The sequence below is a fragment of the Oryx dammah genome, unplaced genomic scaffold (genome assembly GCF_014754425.2).
Source record: "Oryx dammah isolate SB20612 unplaced genomic scaffold, SCBI_Odam_1.1 HiC_scaffold_18, whole genome shotgun sequence".
Taxonomy (NCBI): Eukaryota; Metazoa; Chordata; class Mammalia; order Artiodactyla; family Bovidae; genus Oryx; species Oryx dammah.
Window position 1 is genome coordinate 87,059,790 of NW_024070202.1, and position 19,708 is coordinate 87,079,497.

The following is a 19,708-nucleotide window of genomic DNA, read 5'->3' on the forward strand; positions in this document are numbered from 1 at the left end:
ATGTTTTAGGGCTCTCTTTATACTGTTTTTAGTGAAATGTCTCTCAGGTCTTCCCCCCTCCCCTTTTTAAATGTAGCTTTTGATAGCACTATAAGTTTTTAACCAAGTAACTATAAAACTATCACACACATTTGTGTGATACAGATATTTTTGTTATTCTTTCAATTAAAAATAACCTTAGAAAAAGTTTCATCATACTATACTCAGAGAAGTCCATATTTATTTTGAAGAACTTTCTAAGAACATGTGAGATTTGTGGTTGCAAAACTCCATTAATTTCTTCTAATATAAATTCAAATTATAATAAATTTGAATTTGAATTTATTATACTAAATGTATTATATTATATATTATAATAATTATTTATTATATTAATATATTTTTATAATATATAATATATTATAATTTATTATATTAATATATTAATATAATATACTATATTATACTATAATACTATGTTAATATATATTAATTTAATATAATAAATTATATTAAATATATATTATATATTTATATTAAATAAATTATAATAAAAAGAGCCAAACCATAAACCAGAAAAAGTGGATTATAAGATATTGACATATTATTTTCTTATAAACTTTTGCCACAATAATAATATTCAATATATTTATAAAAATATTATTGTGTAACAAATTAATAGGTAGAAACTGAAGAAAACAGTAGGTAAAGAAAAAGGGTGGTGCAGTACAAATAACAGACTCTAGTGTTAGGGACATTTTAATGGTTGACTCCATGCATATAAATTTGACTTTGCTGTTACAAATATATGAATGTAAAAATCTGTTGGAAGCCATATATTCTATGTACATCAAGCTATTTCTCTTTGAAAATATTATATTTGAATTTTTAAAATTTAAATTTCTCTTAGAATGAGTTTATGACAATAATATACATGCGAAAAAAAAGATAAAGTAGCAAACACAATTTCATTGTATATATCTTGCTCCTGTCTTTTAGAGCTGTGTTAGTGACACAGATAAGAAGAATTGGACTCTTTCCTCTGAGTACAGCATGCTAGAAATGCTAGGGAAAATGCAGTACTGCAAAGAGAAACATTTTCAAAGTCTCACTTCCAGTTCACAACCAATACCTTTGTGAAAGGTTCAAATTAAGAAAATAACAGTCATGTTCGGTCACGATTGTCTCAAGACTCAGAAAAATTTCCAAAGCTCTTTAAAAAGTTAACTTGGAAGACAGAGCCATGATAGAGAATGGAACACAATGGAATATTAATTTTCTTAAAAATAAAACACATATGCACACAAAACAGCTTCAGGTTGGCAAGACTTTGCTATCAACTTGAAATTTTCATTATGTTTTACAGATGAATATATCTTATGTTTCAAACTGTATTTCTGATAATGTTATTCCTGCTGAACATAAGACAATCTGTGATGGATACTAATTGTTCTAATGATTAGCTGAGAAAGCTTTAAGCAGCTACTGTCTTTGAAAATGAAAAACAAGGGTTGCAGGCTGTTACCTTGAGAACACAGGGTCAGTTCTACCACCTGTCTGTCCCCTTCTGCTTTTTGCTACCCCTCTGGGTGGCAGTCCTCCCACTCTGGGTTGGTAGTAAGAAGAGAGGCTGTATAATTTCCTACCTACACATCATTTCTTGGGGGTGGCCCAGGCTCCTCAGCATGAAGGGCACCACCAGGGAGGGGAAAACCTTTCTCAGAAACACGTTCATCTGTAGGGCACCAATCAGAAGTCTTGGCCCTAAAGCGAAGCCACTAATTAGTGTAAATGAGATAGCAGGGGCAGAAAGCAATGTTTAACTTAATTAAGAGGGAAGTGCTTTTGAACTGTGGTGTTGGAGAAGACTCTTGAGAGTCCCTTGGACTGCAAGGAGATCCAACCAGTCCATTCTGAAGGAGATCAGCCCTGGGATTTCTTTGGAAGGAATGATGCTGAAGCTGAAACTCCAGTACTTTGGCCACCTCATGTAAAGAGTTGACTCATTGGAAAAGATTCTGATGCTGGGAGGGATTGGAGGCAGGAGGAGAAGGGGACGGCAGAGGATGAGATGGCTGGATGGCATCACCGACTCGATGCACGTGAGTTTGGGTGAACTCCGGGAATTGGTGACGGATATGGAGGCCTGGCGTACTGCCATTCATGGGGTCGCAAAAAGTCGGACACGACTGAGCGACTGAACTGAACTGAACTGAAAACAAAACTTGATTGCAGTTCTTCAGCCATACTATTTCTATCTAAATTCTAACAGTAAATAAATCTTGTATGGTGAGAACGATATTTGTGGCTGACAATAATAATCTGAAAGCCATGTTTGTTTACTCAGTGAAGTTGGAAACAGCGGCAAGCAAGACTATCTCTGGAACTGGAAGAATACTGAGCTTTTGAACTTGGTGAGACTTGAGTGCTCATGGGCAAATCAGTTCCTGGATGGATTTCCATTTCCTCATCTGCAAATTGGCAGTAACAATACTTGTCCTAGCCTCCTCCAGGGTTGTGAGGAAAAGTCAAGGGATATGAAAATCTCTTGCTGTACAAAAGTAAAAAATGAATCATTGTCAGCAATACAAAAATGAGTCAAAATTCACAGAAACCCTACAATGTTAGTTTTAGATGTTTTAAGAATAGTAATGTCCAACATGAGTGGAACAGTTTCTATGTGGTGTTCTAAAGACTTTTTGCACATTATTTTACTTAATCCTTTCAGGTAGATGGTACAATTATCCTTGTTTACAGGTTGCATGCTAGCTCACTTCAGTTGTGTCTGACTTTTTACACCCTGTGGACTGTAGCCCACCAGGCTCCTCTGTCCATGGGTTTCTCCAGGCAATAATACTAGACTGGGTTGCCATGCCCTCCTGCAGGGGATCTTCCCAACCCAGGGGTTTTACAGGTTAGCAAAGTCAGAAAGATTAAGGAACTTGCCCAAAGTCATAAAATTGGTAACAGAGCAATAATTTGAATTCAGGTCAGCTGGAGGGTAGAGACCAAGCTCTTACATATATGGCCTCTTCTTAATCAACTCTATATATAGCACACTGCCTTTCTGTCTGTCTTTCTAGTTTCTTAATCAACTACATATTTAGAAACTGTCTATCTAGTTTCTTAATCAACTATATATATATATATATATATATCTCAATCACACTGCCTTTCTGCTCTTCTGTCTATCTAGTTCTGCAGATCAGACCAATGTTTTTGTCCTCTGAGGATGTTCTTGCCAGAACATCTATTATAGTCTTATTTAAAAAAATGTCTTTTCATATTTCTTTGGGGTCTTAGTCTTGTTATTACTTTTACCCTCAAAATGCAGTAAACATTTCATATTTTACAACAACAAAAAAATGATGACTGCATAAATGAGCAAAAACAATGCATCTGATTTTGGAACATATTATATGCTTCCTCCACACCCCAAAAAGATCAGCTTGTAATCTTGTATTTTGTGGATGATCCTAAAAGCTCTGAACACAGTTCAGTGTCTAGGGTATCATTACACCCCCCCAACATACACATACAGTAACATGATGCTGAGAGGCCATATTCTAGAAATATCGAAGCTCTCTTGAGGAGCCAGTAGAATGGATTTGAACCTTCAGGGTGACACCTAAACTTATGTCAAAGGAATCATAGTTTTCTGCAACTCAATTCATGAAAATATCTCTCTAACTGGGTTCCTAGATGAATATAAATATTGAAATAATCAAGTGAAATGAGGAGCTGAAAATACTTCAAAAGGTATGTCAAGGTAAAGTGCTACTCTTATTATTATATGTTTGTAAGTTAGTGACTAAGAAACATTTTCGGTAGGGTATTTGTGACCGTGCAGTTTCGTCTGAGAGTCCTGCTGCAAGTGGAATTCTTCCTCTATAGCTCAGCCATGTGAAAGTCACTTGCTGGTCATCTTCTTCTAAAAAGAGGAACATTTGTTGTACCACAGGCTAATCTAACCCTAAACCTAAACCCATCCTAAAAATTAAAGGTCAATTTACCTCACTGGCTATCCAGATATAAATGCTGTGTAATTAAGATGAACTCAACTGTTGAGATGACTGCAATTACTTAGCAGTGGGTAGTAAACAGATTTTGTTTATGAATAAGTCACTGAAAAGACCAATTCTAAAGCTGAAGCTCAAATACTTTGGCTACCTGATGTGAACAGCCAACTCATTGGAAAAGGCCCTGATGCTGGGAAAGACTGAGGGTGAGAGGAGAAGGGGGCCACAGAGGATGAGATGGTTGGATGGCATCACCAACTCAATGGACATGGGTTTAAGCAAACTCTAGGAGATCGTGAAGGACAGGGAAGCCTGGTGCACTGCAGTTCATGGAGTCACAGAGTTGGACAGGATTTAGTGACTGAACAACAATAAGGATAAGGAATAAACAAAAATAATGGGAAACATTTTAAAAAATCAAACAACCTTTCTCTTTTTGTTAGACTCTATCCAGATGCACGGGCTTCCCTGGTGGCTCAGAGAGTAAAGAATCCATCTGCAATGCAGGAGACCGAGGTTTGATCCCTAGGTTGGGACGATCCCCTTGAGAAGGGAATGGCTACCCACTCCAGTATTCTTGCTTGGAGAATGCCATGGACAGAAGAGCCTGGCAGGCTATAGTTCATGGGGTTGCAAAGAGTCAGACATGCCTGAGCGATTTTCACTCACTCACTCACATCCAGACACATAATCTGGTTCAGACACTGATGTTTATCCTCTCCCTGCACTCTTCTGCTGCTGGAACAGCCTGGGACCCAGTCAGCTGGAGAGCAGGACACATCCACCATTCACAGTGAGCCAAGTGGCAAACACCAAATTACTGCCTGACATTCGCCTGGCCTACAGTGTCACCAATATGGTGGATGATATCATATTTAAAATATTTTAGGGACCTTCAATTAAGATTCTGGCGCAACAATAAGTCACAGAGTAATAACCTGAGCTGTGCTCATATCCATCACGCTGTCTCTCGCTCTGCCTCTTCCCTGGGGGATATTCCTGACCCTCCATCCCCATAGCCAAGTCCCAGGATCCATCAGGAGAGGAAGAGTCTGACAGGATTAAAGGGACATCTCAGGCTTGCAGCGTCATCTTTCTCTCTGCACTTATATCCCTGCTGTGATGCTGAGAGTCAAACCTGCCAGCAAAACTAAGACAAGATGCCCATGCCAGCCACTCTACTGAAATTAAGAAATAACAACGTGGCTCCCTGGAAAGTGTAGAGTCTGGAGTTGGCCTGACTGTGTACCTCTGGCAAGTTTTCTCACCAGGAACGTGGTGCATGTGTGTGGAGGCGTGTGCTGGGGTGAGAGCCCAAGGCTTTCCAGAAGGCATCTGAAGCTTGCCGCCTTTGTCAGAGTGAGAGGCCTCAGATGGACAGTGGTCGAATCAGTTTGTCTAAATTTCTGGTCAGACACAGTCTCATCCCAGGAATGTGAAAGATGGCTTTTAAAGATCTTCTGGAAAGGAGCTTAAACTATCTTTCTCAAGAGAAAACACAGAAATTCGGAAGAAAAGCCTGAGGGGAGAGGTTGAGAGGCCCTCAGAGAGGAGGGAGGGCTGTCTTAGAAGCAAGTTGTTGTGAAATATCTGAAGGACATGAGACCTGCTCAACTGGGAGACTGCTGAAGGGCAGAAACCACCTCTTGGCCCTGTGAAGTGAACCAGCCCTGAGGAGGGAAGGAGGAGGGAAAAAGAGAGGCGCTGGCACACAGCCACTTGAAGGGGTCTCAGGCAGATGCGTTAACCTCCACCTAGAGAGCTGGGCTGGGTTCTCTTTCATGAAGTGAAGACAGTCTAGCCTGGACATCCAGCAAAATCAACATTACTGTACAGTGCCATCCATCCATCCACCCTGGAAATGACTTTGGAATCAGACTAATTCACCCCTCCCCCCAATAGAGAAAAGCCTGGATCTCCTGGTTGAAAATGGTGGTGGTGGGGGGAAACAGTAAAAGATACAGTCAAACCCCAAATGACAAAATCCTTTAGGTAAAGCTGGCCTTTACTTAGATGGCCAGCAGTAATTATGCAGGCAGTTGGTAATAAGACACATTCATGGAAACAGTACAACCAAGATTGGTCCATTTAAATACATACAGTCTTTAATTTCAGCTTCCCTGGTAGCTCAGCTGGTAAAGAATCTGCCTGCAAGGCACGAGACCCAGGTTCAATTCCTGGGTCAGAAAGATCTGCTGGAAAAGGGACAGGGTACCCACTCCAGTATTCTTGGGCTTCCCTGGTGGCTCAGCTGGTAAAGAACCTACCTGCAATTTAGGAGACCTGGGTTTGATTGATCCCCTGGAGAAGGGAATGGCTAATTCCAAGGAGAGGGATTAAGGTGGCTTTAAAACTATAACCAGAGTGGGTTCTCTCTTATCTTCACATAAAAGAGTTATTCCATGCTAGAAAAATGATGAAAATGATTCTACTCACCTCTCTTCCCTGAGGAATCCCAAGAATTTGGAAGCATTGTGGAATGAAGACATGCCATAGTGTCACAAAGCATTTTAAAAAGAGGTCATTATAATACTTCTGTATTTTGGCATCTAGTTCAGTGATATTTATAAGTTTTGATTATGTCTGTTCAATAAAATCAACTATTTTTGTAGCTTAGAAATAAGTAATACTTACATTTTAATTGTGTTTGGATATACTGTACTTTAACAAGCATGTAGTGGTTGCAGGAAGTATTTAACATTATTTACACTTAAAAGACAGAAGAGTTATTATTTTCCTTATTAGTGTAGGAAGATTAAATGTAATTTTTGTGAAATGTAAATTACATGTACCTGTTTAGGTGAAATTGGATAGCCAATCAGAATTTTTTTTTTAATTCAAAAAGGTCTAATACTCTGATGATAATGCCTTTTAACAAAAGACAAAGATAACACATACATACATTTTTATCATATAATCATTTTCATTGTAACACAGCGGTAGTTACTAGTCTAGAAAAGCTCCTCCTGGGAATTCATTTCAAATTATTGAAGCAGCTGTTTCTTCAGTTTAAAATAAAATATCCATAACAAGTTCACACATGACAGATGCAAGGTAAAAACTAGATTCCATAGTGTGAGCTAAAAGCAGATGTTTTGAATGATCATATTTATAAGCAGATACAATACATCTTAGTTATCTATAGCAGGGCTTCATGAATATTCTTTTCTGAGAATTTGCTTAAAATGTACTTCCTATAGTTTCTTATATTTTGAGGACTAGGTTTCATTAAACATAAATATTCTATAAATTCTTCTGTATCTGTTCTTTTCCCTTCTTGCTCATTTCACATACTTTCTCAAGAATAAAAGGACTGCTGCTGCTGCTGCTGCTAAGTCGCTTCAGTCATGTCTGACTATGTGCGACCCCATAGACGGCAGCCCACCAGGCTCCCCCGTCCCTGGGATTCTCCAGGCAAGAACACTGGAGTGGGTTGCCATTTCCTTCTCCAATGCATGAAAGTGAAAAGCGAAAGTGAAGGCACTCAGTCGTGTCCGACTCTTAGTGACCCCATGGACTACAGCCCACCAGGCTCCTCCGTCCATGGGATTTTCCAGGCAAGAGTACTAGAGTGGGGTGCCATTGCCTTCTCCAAAAGGATTGCTAGGGCACTGAAATTTATTATATTTACTTAATTTTATACATTTTCTCTACCTAATTCAGAAAACTCTTGTTTTTACAAAAAAATAAACTCATGGCTATTAGAAAGAATGACACTTTTAAATCTCAGAATAAGCAGCTTGCCTGATGAAATACTATTTTATATCTCTACTGAATGTCAATACATAATTAGAACCAGCACTTTCAAAAACTATTAAAAATGCAGGGTTAGTGAAAATTGAAAGAAAAGCTGGATGGTAAAAGTGAAACACTAGAGTTACCAATGAGGCAGTTATGAATGTCTTCCGTGTGCTTTTGTTATTGTTTACTACTACTTCTCCTTGTGCACATCGACTCACATTTCTAAACTAAAGCCATCAGGATACAGGGAGAAAAGCTGGTGAGTGATCTCGCATCATTAGATGGGGGTCATGTTCCAGCTTTGCTTCTTGCTAGTTGTACGCCTTTGGCAGATCTCATAAGCCCTTCTGTGTTCCACACAGAAAGACGGTTGTCAGGTACAGATACTAAATTATAGACATACACAATTCCTTTGTAACATATAGGAGTTATATTTCCAGGAAAAGCGCACATACTCAGTGTACTGTAGATAAATGGCCACGTGTGTATCAAAGGCTATGGACAGGCCACATCTTCAGTGCCATTCCCACTATCGCAAAGCATTATGCATGGCTTTATGTGACAGTTAGAACAAGTCATCACCTCTGCATGATGCTCTTCATTCTGCTGTAAGACTTCAATGCAGAGCTCTGCTAGATGAAGAACCTCTTCCAGCTTCCTCGCGGGAGTCGCCTGGTTCATGGTCTCTACATTAAAAACAAATCATAATCATGTTACCTTGAAAATAAAAAGCCAAGCAAATTCTAAAAGATGTAATGATGAGACCAGGGTGTTGAAACAGAATGAGAAAGCATATTTTTGAGAAATAAGAGAGACAAGAAATACAAATGAATACATTCTTTAAAACAAAACAAAACAACAAAAAAAATCAGTTCACCAGATTGCAGAAAATACTTCATCCACAAAGCAATCACAGGAAACGGCAAGTGCTTTGCCATTTAACATATTAGAGCTAACAGGTGCATCAGCATATTAGATGCTCAACTTCTGCAACAAACAAGTTATAATTCTCCTCAAGGTCAGAGATACAAAGAAAAGCAGATACCACAGTCTTTTCCTTCTCTCGGTATTGTATTATCAATACAATACCATTCTCACCAGATGAGTCATTCCTGGCATTAGCAAAACCCAGGCTTTTTTGCTGCTATTTAAATTTCCAGCCTGAAATGTCTAAGGTTCATGTTGATCTTAAACTGAAGAAGTACAAAGTCACCTAAAACAACTCTGACAGGCTGCAATTAACTGATTTCCTCCCTTCCAGCTGGGGAAGGGTGGGGAGCCACTCTTTAAAGCTGAAGGTTCTTTCCGTATTACAGCAAACTAGTATGAAAAGGCTAGGCCACAAAGAGATTAAGTGCAGCTACCTGGAATTCACCAACACAGAAGGCAAAGCAGTTGATTTCAGAGACAAAATGAACTGGCAAAAATTAGAGGTGCCCTGTGTAATGAGATTGTTTCAAAATAGAGCTTTCAATAAGGATATTAAAGATAAACATTGTCTTAGATTTCTGGATGCTCTCTTTGCCCATATATAGAGATTGTAGGGAAGAAAAGGAAAATATTCAGATAAAGAGCTTTTTCTGAGGAACCTAAGGAGTCTTTTGCGGGGGGGGGGGGCAATAATCTAGTCCCTCAGCATCTCCTTATAACCTCAGCCTTAAATGTGGAGGAGATTTTCATTTGCTCTTCATGTGTCCCCAAGTGACATACAATGACACAGTGAAACACAGCTTGTGGTTGGTGCTTGTTCGTTAAACAATTATACACTCACTATAGGTTACAGTGTGATGCACGTGGGGGTTCCCATCCTCCCACCCTGGTACACATCCTCCTAAATTCCTCTGCAGGATGAAAGCCACTGGCCCTCTTGACAGGGATCAAAGAGTAGTTTGATTCTTCAGGAAAATAGTGAGCCAAACACCACAGAGTGGAGTATGCCTACAAGGATCTAGGCTGTGGGAAGTGGGAGGAAATATGACATGTCCCTGCTTTTAAACAGCTCAGACTCCAAAAATCACCCCTGCTAGGATCCTCAGGCATCCATTGTCCAATCTGCCCTCTGTTTCATGATCACTTCAACGTCCTCACATAAAGGTGAAGTCAAGGAGGCTCATGACTTTGCACAGCAGTCTACTCTACTTGGGAACAGTTCTAGCTGTGATGGTGAGGAAATGTAAGAATTTTGGAAACAGTGTCAAGCCAACAGAGGTGATGAAGGGGATGTGAGGAGAGACAGCTGAGAGCAGGTGCATGTGGGGGAATCAGTGGGAAGATAATCGGAAACTGAGGCAAGTCCTAAAGGAGAAACCAATGACTTTGGTAAGCAAAAGAAGCGTTTCTAGAAATGACAGAGATGTGGTGCATTTCAGAGGAAGGCAAGGATGCAGCTGGCTACAAATGTTACCATTTATTGAGAACCAAGGATGTGTCAGGGGCAGCACCAGGCACTTCTCATGTGTCGTCACACTAGTTTTCCTAACAACTTTAAGCCATTTGGCTATTTATTCATATAAGTCATAGATGAAGAAACAAGCATGGAGAGATGAGATGAAACAGCGAATACATGGTAAAGGTGAGACATAACTTAACCTGAGCTCTTACCATCTCTGCCCTGCACATGCCTGGATGGAGCACAAATGAGCTGGGTTATGATGGCTGAGGAGCCTGAGATTGGATCATCCAGGCTTTAAGTAAGAAAATAAACAGACTTAGTAACTGTATCCTATGGGGCTTCCCAGGTGGCACAGTGGTAAAGAATCTACCTGCAATGCAGGAGACATGGGTTCGATCCCTGGGTCAGGAAGATCCCCTGGAGGACCAATGGCAATGCACTCTAATATTCATGCCTGGAAAATCGCATGGACAGAGGAGCCTGGTGGGCTACAGTCTATGGGGGTCACAAAAGAGTCAGACATGACTGACCACACACACACACACACATCACACAACTCTATGCTATAGGTAACTTGGAGCGAATGTTTCTTCTCTGGGCTTTAGAAAAGTTAATTTTGGGAAAATGAATTTGTGACTGTGCAGAACAAGGAAGGACTGGTAGGGGCCCGTCTGGTGTATGGAAAATGATTGGAAGATGGTAATGGGAACAGAAAAGAAAGAGGAAGGTGGAGGGACACTTTGAGGAGAGGATTTGCAAGCATTTGTGACTGGAAATTGCAAGCCAGAGAGGACAATGACCCTGAGGTCTGCAAACTGCGTGGTTGATGAAACTACCAAACAGGTCTTTTTAGGTCACCCCACATATATTGGGAGTAATTACCATGTACATATAAAGTAAGCAAATTATTCCAAACTGAAAGAAAAGTTGTGCACTGTATTAAAATTTGCATCCACAAGGAGTTAGGTCATTTGGATGCTTCGAGCAGAAAACTACTCATCATTCAAGTCATAACTTTAATGTTATCTTAAGTGTGGGACATCCTCAAAGTTTTGAGGCCGAGTAACTTAGTCCTCTCTCTGAGCTCTCCTATTAGAGGCTCATGAGCCTGTTATTAGATTGTGCTCAGATCAGTGAGAAACTGGGTCTCAAGATCTTGGGCTCTCCATTCTCTTGAATAGACTTTAGACCATGATGGGTACTTAATGCATGTTCACGAGAATGCATTAGTATAATTTTGGGGAACGTGCATGTTAAAAACAGAATCAATACCCAAATTATTTCATTTCACTTTGTGTGCGATTGCAAATAGCTTTTAGTCACTCACACACCAAAGGTTGACGAGACAGGAAGTCCACCGATAAAATGCAGCTGTGGTCTGAGGACACTGCTCAAAAATCAATGAAAGCTGTGTTCTTAGAGATTTTGGGGGGAAGAGTTTTCAAAATAATTTTTAATTCTCAAGAGCATATCACTTATATTCCTTAATTTTTCCATCTTTAGACTGAGGGTGTCACATGAAATTGAGGATTCCTAACCTTAGGTTTCAAATCCTGAAAGATGATGCTGTGAAGGTGCTGCACTCAATATGCCAGCAAATTTGGAAAACTCAGCAGTGGCCACAGGACTGGAAAAGGTCAGTGTTCATTCCAATCCCAAAGAAAGGCAATGCCAAAAATGCTCAAACTACCCCACAATTGCACTCATCTCACATGCTAGTAAAGTAATGCTCAAAATTCTCCAAGCCAGGCTTCAGCAATACATGAACTGTGAACTCCCTGATGTTCAAGCTGGTTTTAGAAAAGGCAGAGGAACCAGAGATCAAATTGCCAACATCTGCTGGATCATGGAAAAAGCAAGAGAGTTCCAGAGAAACATCTATTTCTGCTTTATTGACTATGCCAAAGCCTTTGACTGTGTGGATCACAATAAACTGTGGAAAATTCTGAAAGAGATGGGAATACCAGACCACCTAACCTGCCTCTTGAGAAATCTGTATGCAGGTCAGGAAGCAACAGTTAGAACTGGACATGGAACAACAGACTCGTTCCAAATAGGAAAAGGAGTGTGTCAAGGCTGTATATTGTCACCCTAATTATTTAACTTCTATGCAGAGTACATCATGAGAAACGCTGGACTGGAAGAAACACAAGCTGGAATCAGGATTGCTGGAAGAAATATCAATAACCTCAGATATGCAGATAACACCACCCTTATGGCAGAAAGTGAAGAGGAACTAAAACGCCTCTTGATGAAAGTGAAAGAGGAGAGTGAAAAAGTTGGCTTAAAGCTCAACATTCAGAAAACGAAGATCATGGCATCCGGTCCCATCACTTCATGGGAAATAGATGGGGAAATAGTGTCAGACTTTATTTTTTGGGGCTCCCAAATCACTGCAGATGGGGACTACAGCCATGAAATTAAAAGAGGTTTACTCCTTGGAAGAAAAGTTATGACCAACCTAGATAGTGTATTCAAAAGTAGAGACATTACTTTGCCAACTAAGATCCGTTTAGTCAAGGCTATGGTTTTTCCTGTGGTCATGTATGGATGTGAGAGTTGGATTGTGAAGAAGGCTGGGCACCGAAGAATTGATGCTTTTGAACTGTGGTGTTGGAGAAGACTCTTGAGAGTCCCTTGGACTGCAAGGAGATCCAATTAGTCCATTCTGAAGGAGATCAGCCCTGGGATTTCTTTAGAAGGAATGATGCTAAAGCTGAACCTCTAGTACTTTGGCCACCTCATGTGAAGAGTTGACTCTGATGAGTCAAGACAAGAGACTCTGATGCTGGGAGGGATTGGGGGCAGGAGGAGAAGTGGATGACAGAGGATTAGATGGCTGGATGGCATCACAGACTCAATGGACGTGAGTCTGAGTGAACTCTGGGCAATGGTGATGGACAGGGAGCCCTGGCGTGCTGCGATTCATGGGGTTGCAAAGAGTCGGACACGACTGAGCGACTGAACTGAACTGAACCTTAGGTTTGAGGGAATCCTTGAACCCCTTAAAGTTATATGCTAATTTTTGTGTAGAGAGGCATTTTTTTTTTTCGGGAGTGAAGAGTCATGACTCTCAGATTCTCAAAGTAATCCATGAGCCACACAAATGACAAGAATCACTGAACCATATACTTTCTAAGATTGCTTCCATCTAAGAGAGTCTATGCTTCCTATTGATTTGGGGCTTTACCTATATTGGGTTATATTATTTCAACTTCATGAGGAAAGGGAAAGGCAACAAAATGTAATTGTTTTGATCACAGAAGGGGAATTTATTTCTCCTACATACTTTAGAACATTATTTACTGAACCCCTAAAACCACTCTGCCAGTTAGGGAATCAGGACCCCCATTTCCAGATTAGGGAAAAGAGTCTTAGAGAGGTTAAAACAGTAGTAATACAATAACTTGAATTCTTTTCCTCTCAATTCTCTGAATAGGATTAACCTACACATATAGACACTCAAAATATATATAAATATATATATATAAATAAATGCAGTTTATTCAATATAAATAAACTATATTTATTCAATATAAACTTCTAAATAAACTCACAAGTTTATTTAATATAAACTCATCCACCTTTATTTAATATAAACTTCTAAAATAGCTGAAAGTTTGAGCTTATAAAGTCACCATATCCTTAGCCACAAGTAGGCAATAATAGAAAAGAACCAAGGAAGCTACCTGAAAACTTATCACATGTGAATATGTCAAAACTAGCTTTTACATTTGACATTCTCTTAAGGAAAAACTCAGAGTACCTTGTGTTCTACTGAAACTTAAAAACAGTCTGAAACATTTTCTTCTAGATTAAATTTACTGAGAGTCTCAAAACTTCATACTTGAACATAATGGCCACTCTAACACTTTAAATAAATAGCATTTTTATCAAGCACACTATGTATGCCATCTCTGGCTGCCACTCATTTGACTACTGCCAAGAAGTTTAATGCATTTTGTAGTCAGAAGTCTATTAGATAACAAGGTTATCAATAGCACCATTAAAATTCTGAATGCTGTGAATATTTGAGAAATCACCCTTAAAATGTCCACTTCCCTCTTTTTTGTAACATTTCTATAGCATTATAGATGCCTCAATATTCTTCAAGCTTCAACATCAAGTTGCTGATAGTTGTAATACATTTCAAACAGTGATATTAAAAAAAAATAGATACCTAAAGTAGCAAGATTTCTTGATGAATTTCAAAGCATTGCTCTTGGCTAAGATGGTTTTTCATTCTGGAACACGTTTACTTTTCTATGATAACACTTCTTGGCTCCTCAAAGCAATTCCTTTTAATTATATGTTGTTGTTTAGTCACTGAGTCGTGTCTGACTCTATTGCGACTCCATGGACTGTAGTCCACCAGGCTCCTCTGTCCACAGGGTTTCCCAGGCAAGAAAACTGGAGTAGATTGCCATTTCCTTCTCCAGGGGATCTTCCTGAGCCATGGATTGAACCCGTGTCTCCTGCATCAAGAGGCAGATTCTTTACTCCCGAGTCACCAAGGAAGCCCTTTAATTATGTAATCCCATGGAAGGAGGAGCCTGGTAGGATACAGTCCATGGGGTCTCAAAGAGTCGGACATGACTGAGTGACTTCACTTCCGTACATTTAAGAGGGGCTTCCCAGGTAGTTCACTGGGAAAGCAGCTGCTGCCAATGCAGGAGACACAGGTTCTATCCCTAGCTCAAGAAGATCCCCTAGAGGAAGAAACGGCAACCCATGCCAATATTTTTGCCTGGAAAATCTGATGCACAAGGAGCCTGGTGGACTACAGTCCAAAGGGTTGCAAGAGTCAGACACAATTGAGCATGTCATTTAAAAAGACAGCTTGACCACTGTGCATTAGTATGCTTGAACTCTGCTCCCCTGCTTCAAATAGGGTGCACATTCTCCGCATCCCTTCCTTGGCTGCCTCCCTCCCTGCTGCTGCCTGTAAAAGTTCCTTGTGGATACACACTGATGCTCATGGTGAAGTTTGTAAGGGGACATGGGGAGAAGACTAGTCTAAAGATCACTTGGTCCATTTTTCTCCATATAAGATATACAGAGATTTGAAATGTATTTGACCTTAACTTTTAACCAACTGACTTACAGCTAAAGAAGAAATAGAACTCAAGATGGTGTTGGATTGAGGGCTACGGTGATAATCTCATCACAGTCCTGTCTTGTCTTTCTCCTTTGCCTCTAGATCATGACAACTAACTAGCTGGAGTGCACCAACAATAGCTCCTATATATGTGCTAAGATTTCTTGCTGGTTCTTCACCATCCCCAGATTTTGTGGCCCTGAATTTGATTCAACAAGCAAACACTGTATGTAAGATATTGTATTAATAACTGAGGGGATAGAATGATGAACAGAACTTCTGCCTTTAATGAATTTATGTATCTCTTTCCCTAATCAGCTTATAAGGTAGAGGACAGAGCTGCATCCCATCCCTTTTTGGTCAATAAGAGGAAGTTCTACAAAAAAAAAAAGCTCTGACAGAGAGTGAATTAAATGTACTCACTATGCAGAAAAAAACAGGAAAGAAAGATGTAACAAAAAAGCGGCTTTTAACTGCTTGTGTATAATACATGGAGTTCTAGGAATCAAATTATCCTCTTGGTGGGTGTGTGTTTGAGTTCAGAAACTTCAGATCAGAGAAAGTTAGCTGCAGGCTGAAACTGAAGTCACCCATCTTTCCCCTCCTCCCATCTGAAGAGAAAGAAAGAACTCCCTCCCCTGTTGTTTCTCCCTCCCTCTAAAGGACAGAAATCAGATGAATGAGGATAAAGCCCTGACATTCAGGAGGTAACTGAGGAGAGAAACTTGTATACCTGAAGAAGAGATGCTGGGGAGAACTGCAGGTCCTGGGGAGAAAAGGAAAAATAAAGAAATAAAGCAAGAGGAAAGAAGGGGAGGAAATGGAGAAATGATCGTCATCTAGAGAAAGGTGTTAAAGGAATGGGTACAGCTTGTTCCAAGTAAGGAGATGGGCAACATGCAAGCATACATGGGATATTGTGGAGTCCCAGACAGGGAGCCTGTGCCTTGTGAGGTTTAGCTAAACAAAGAGGCTCGTCCAAGGGTACAGCAACTGAGTTCTACCTGAAACCCCACAGGTCATTCAGTAGCAAGGACTGTTGGCACCCTCCCTGAGGACTCCTGATCAGAAAAACTTATCTACCCACAGACCCCGCTGAGAAAAGGTGGAATGGATCCCTCTATTTCCCTGTGCCCCTCCTCCACCAAAATATTGGATTGGCCAAAAAGTTCATATGGGTTTCCATAACATTTTATGGAAAAATCCGAATGAACTTCTTGGCCATCTGTTGGCCAGCCCAAAAGATGGTGACTGCTCCCGTCATCTTCCTCATCCTCTGATAAAAATACAGGGCAGTATATTACAGACATGTGCTGCACACTGCTATGTATACATACAAGCTTTATACCAATGAGAGAGATCAGAATTGGCTCCATCCGAGCTACCACCTCTATGTTAAATGCCTTTTTCCATTCATACACCCTTTAGGCCAGCCCAGCTGGCTCAGGGAATTTCTACTGGCTCCCCTGCCTGTCTGAATTTGAATCTTACTTCTTGTCTGGGGTCAATGTTCTCCCTGTTCATGTCATTCAGATGGAGACACAATTGGAAAATGTAAATTTTATTGAGATTTTCTGACCTACCCTTTAGCTCCAGGCATGACAACCTGATAAAAAATACAGTGCCAGAGTCTAGTACAATTAGGTCCTTGGGGGGTCCTACCCCCTGGTCAGACCTCAGTACTCGTGGGCCTTTATATCTCAAGAGGGAAGTAGGGCAGGGGAGCAAGTACTTTCCCATTAAACAAAATAACCACTCCTCCTCCCACCTGTCGGCCACTTTAGAGCTTATGACTAGATGAGATGATTTTGGGGGAAATGCTCTCAACTTAGTCCCCTAGATGGAAGAGAATACAACCTGCTGGCTAAAAAGACCTTCCTAGAATCTAGGGGAGAGGTGTTGCCCAGATCTGAACCCCACACCCCCAATCTGATCTATATCTGCTTAGGATTTGACTCCCCCAAACTTGGCACTGTTAACTGCTGCAAAAGGATGGCTTATTACCGACTCTCTCTTGAACTGTCTCACTGCAACCTATTATGGTTCTATGAGTTCCAGACGGGCTTCCCTGGTGGCTCAGGAGTAAAGGACCTGCCTGCCAATATAGGAGAGACGAGTTCGGTCCCTGGAAGCTCCCCTGGAGGAGGAAATGACTACACTCCAGTATTCTTGCCTGGAGAATTCCATGGACACAGGGGCCTGGTGCGCTACCATCCATGGGGGTCACAACAAGTCAGACAAGACCTAGCTACTGGGCATGTACGCACACACCCTGAGTGCTAGACATAAAACATAGCTCTAATCAATGAATTGTATGTCTTCAGTATACGTCTATGATTCACACCTTCATCATGTACCAGAAGCACCTGGAGGGCTTGTTGAAACACAGATTGATGACACCACCCCCAGAGTTTTAGATTCAGTAGCTCTCGTGTGGGGGGTCAAACAATTCGCAGGTCCCAGGAGGTGCTGGTCTGGGGAATGCACTTTGACAACTATTAGTGTTTATGAAAAACAAAGATAACCTGTTGAAACTTCAAATTATTTCTTCCTTTACCTGCAGTTAAGCTACATGGTTACATAAAATTTTAGAAAAACAGCGACTTTATTCCGTAGAATCAGAACACACTATCCCTTTCTGTAATGTTATTCCAGATAGGATGCGGTATATTTTTGGACAATCCTTAGGTGAACAAAAATAATCTGGAATGCCTCCCTATAGCCATTTACAAGCCCTGAGAATACCAATGCCACAGATGTTTGAAAACAATAGGTCTGTGGCTTCCTAATTCCAAGACTCCCTTTGGGACCAACTTGTTTAATGACCCTGTCATTTAAAGCAACAGTTGCAGTTAATACCTCCTTGGAATTAACCATGCTAATGATATAGTGCTTTCAAACAATTGTCTGTGGTCACAGATATATGAAATACTTTACCTGGATTGTCTTTCGCACCAGTAAATCCATTTTTAAGGAAATGGTTGGCTACAGAGCACAGGAGAATTGACGCTGGACCACAGACAATGGCAGCCAAATTGGATCCCATTGAGCAACCTCCATAAGCCACAGCCAGTGATTTATGAGTGACAGGTCAGAAAAAGTCAGATATATTTGGACGTAAATGTCAGTGACACTCGGTGAAACTTTCTTGAGGAGCAATATGGAGGTACTGTCTCCTCTGAAGATCTTTTTCCAAAAAATTTTATCTTATTTATTATTTATTTACTTGGCTGCTCTGGGTCTTAGCTGTGGCACACTGGGTCTTTGATCTTGGTTGCAGCATGCAGGATCTTTAGCTGTGACATGTAAACTCTGAGTTGCTGCCTGTGGGATGTAGTTCCCAGACCAGGGATCGAACCCTGGTTCCCTGCACTGGAAGAGTGGAGTCTTAGCCACTGCCAGGGAAGTCCCTTCTCTTAAGATCTTAAAGTGAGGAATGATTGTGATGGAATTACAGATACAGGACTATTAAGATCCATACACAACCAGTTGAGTATTATTTAACATTTATCACAGGCTTCTAATACGTGACTTTTTCGGGCTTCCCTGGTGGCTCAGAGGTTAAAGCGTCTGCCTGCAATGTGGGAGACCTGGGTTTGATTCCTGGGTCGGGAAGATCCCCTGGAGAAGGAAATGGCAACCCACTCCAGTATTCTTGCCTGGAGAATCCCATGGATGGAGGAGCCTGGTGGGCTATAGTCCATGGGGTCGCAAAGAGTCGGACACGACTGAGCGACTTCACTTCAAGAGTGGAGAAACAGGGGAGTTGCCTGGTGGCCTACTGGTTTTGGGGTTTCACTGCTGTGGCCCCAATTCCATCCCTGGGCCAGGAACTGAGATCCCACAAGCTTCAAAGTGGCCAAAAAAAAAAAAAAAGAGGGCATGGAGAAACAGATAACTTGATTTGAGTTTTATTCAAGTTTAATTTAGTCCTTTTAGCTATTGAGACTCCGGCTTTCTTCAAATCTGTGAAACCAGAAGATCTCAACCGAAATGAAAATCTGCAGTGTGCTGACTGCAGAGCCTATGAAGGCTGGAAAGAGAAGAAAACTTTCTTGGGTGCATATTTACTTTCGCCTGGTTAGCTCTCACTAGAACTATGTGGCAGGATTCTAATGACAGCAGAATTTTTTTCCATTGGCAGTTCTGACGGCTAACAACTGTACAACAGGTGCTTTTCTAAAGACAAGTCTTCAGCCATGAAATCTATCTATATCTTATATGCACACACGTATCAATACATTCAGCAGCTGAAACTGAGAAATGGTCCCTTCCCTGGTTTTATCACTCTTCACTCACACACATGTGTATGTATACACACCTGTATATGTATACACATGTATATGTACATATACACACACATACACACACACCATGGACTTCCCTTCCCTGATGGCTCACCAGGTAAAGAATCCACCTGCAATGCAGGAGACAAAGGAGATGTGGATTTGATCCCTGGGTTGGGAAGATCCCCTGGAG

The 19,708-nt window shown here is 40.7% G+C and overlaps 1 protein-coding gene across 19 annotated transcripts in view; it reads right to left on the minus strand.

Moving 5' to 3' along the window:
• Nucleotides 1-19,708, minus strand: part of CADPS2 (calcium dependent secretion activator 2) — a 575,633-nt gene that overhangs the window by 99,182 nt on the left and 456,743 nt on the right. For 12 of the 19 annotated variants that reach the window (XM_040259536.1, XM_040259533.1, XM_040259535.1 and 9 more), the window contains 2 exons: nt 8,322-8,425; nt 6,435-6,443 (listed from right to left, as the gene is read on the minus strand). In XM_040259536.1, coding sequence (XP_040115470.1) covers nt 6,435-6,443; nt 8,322-8,425 — 113 coding nt within the window. The remainder of the gene's footprint in view (nt 1-6,434; nt 6,444-8,321; nt 8,426-19,708) is intronic. The other 7 variants (XM_040259534.1, XM_040259528.1, XM_040259543.1 and 4 more) reach the window with 1 other exon arrangement.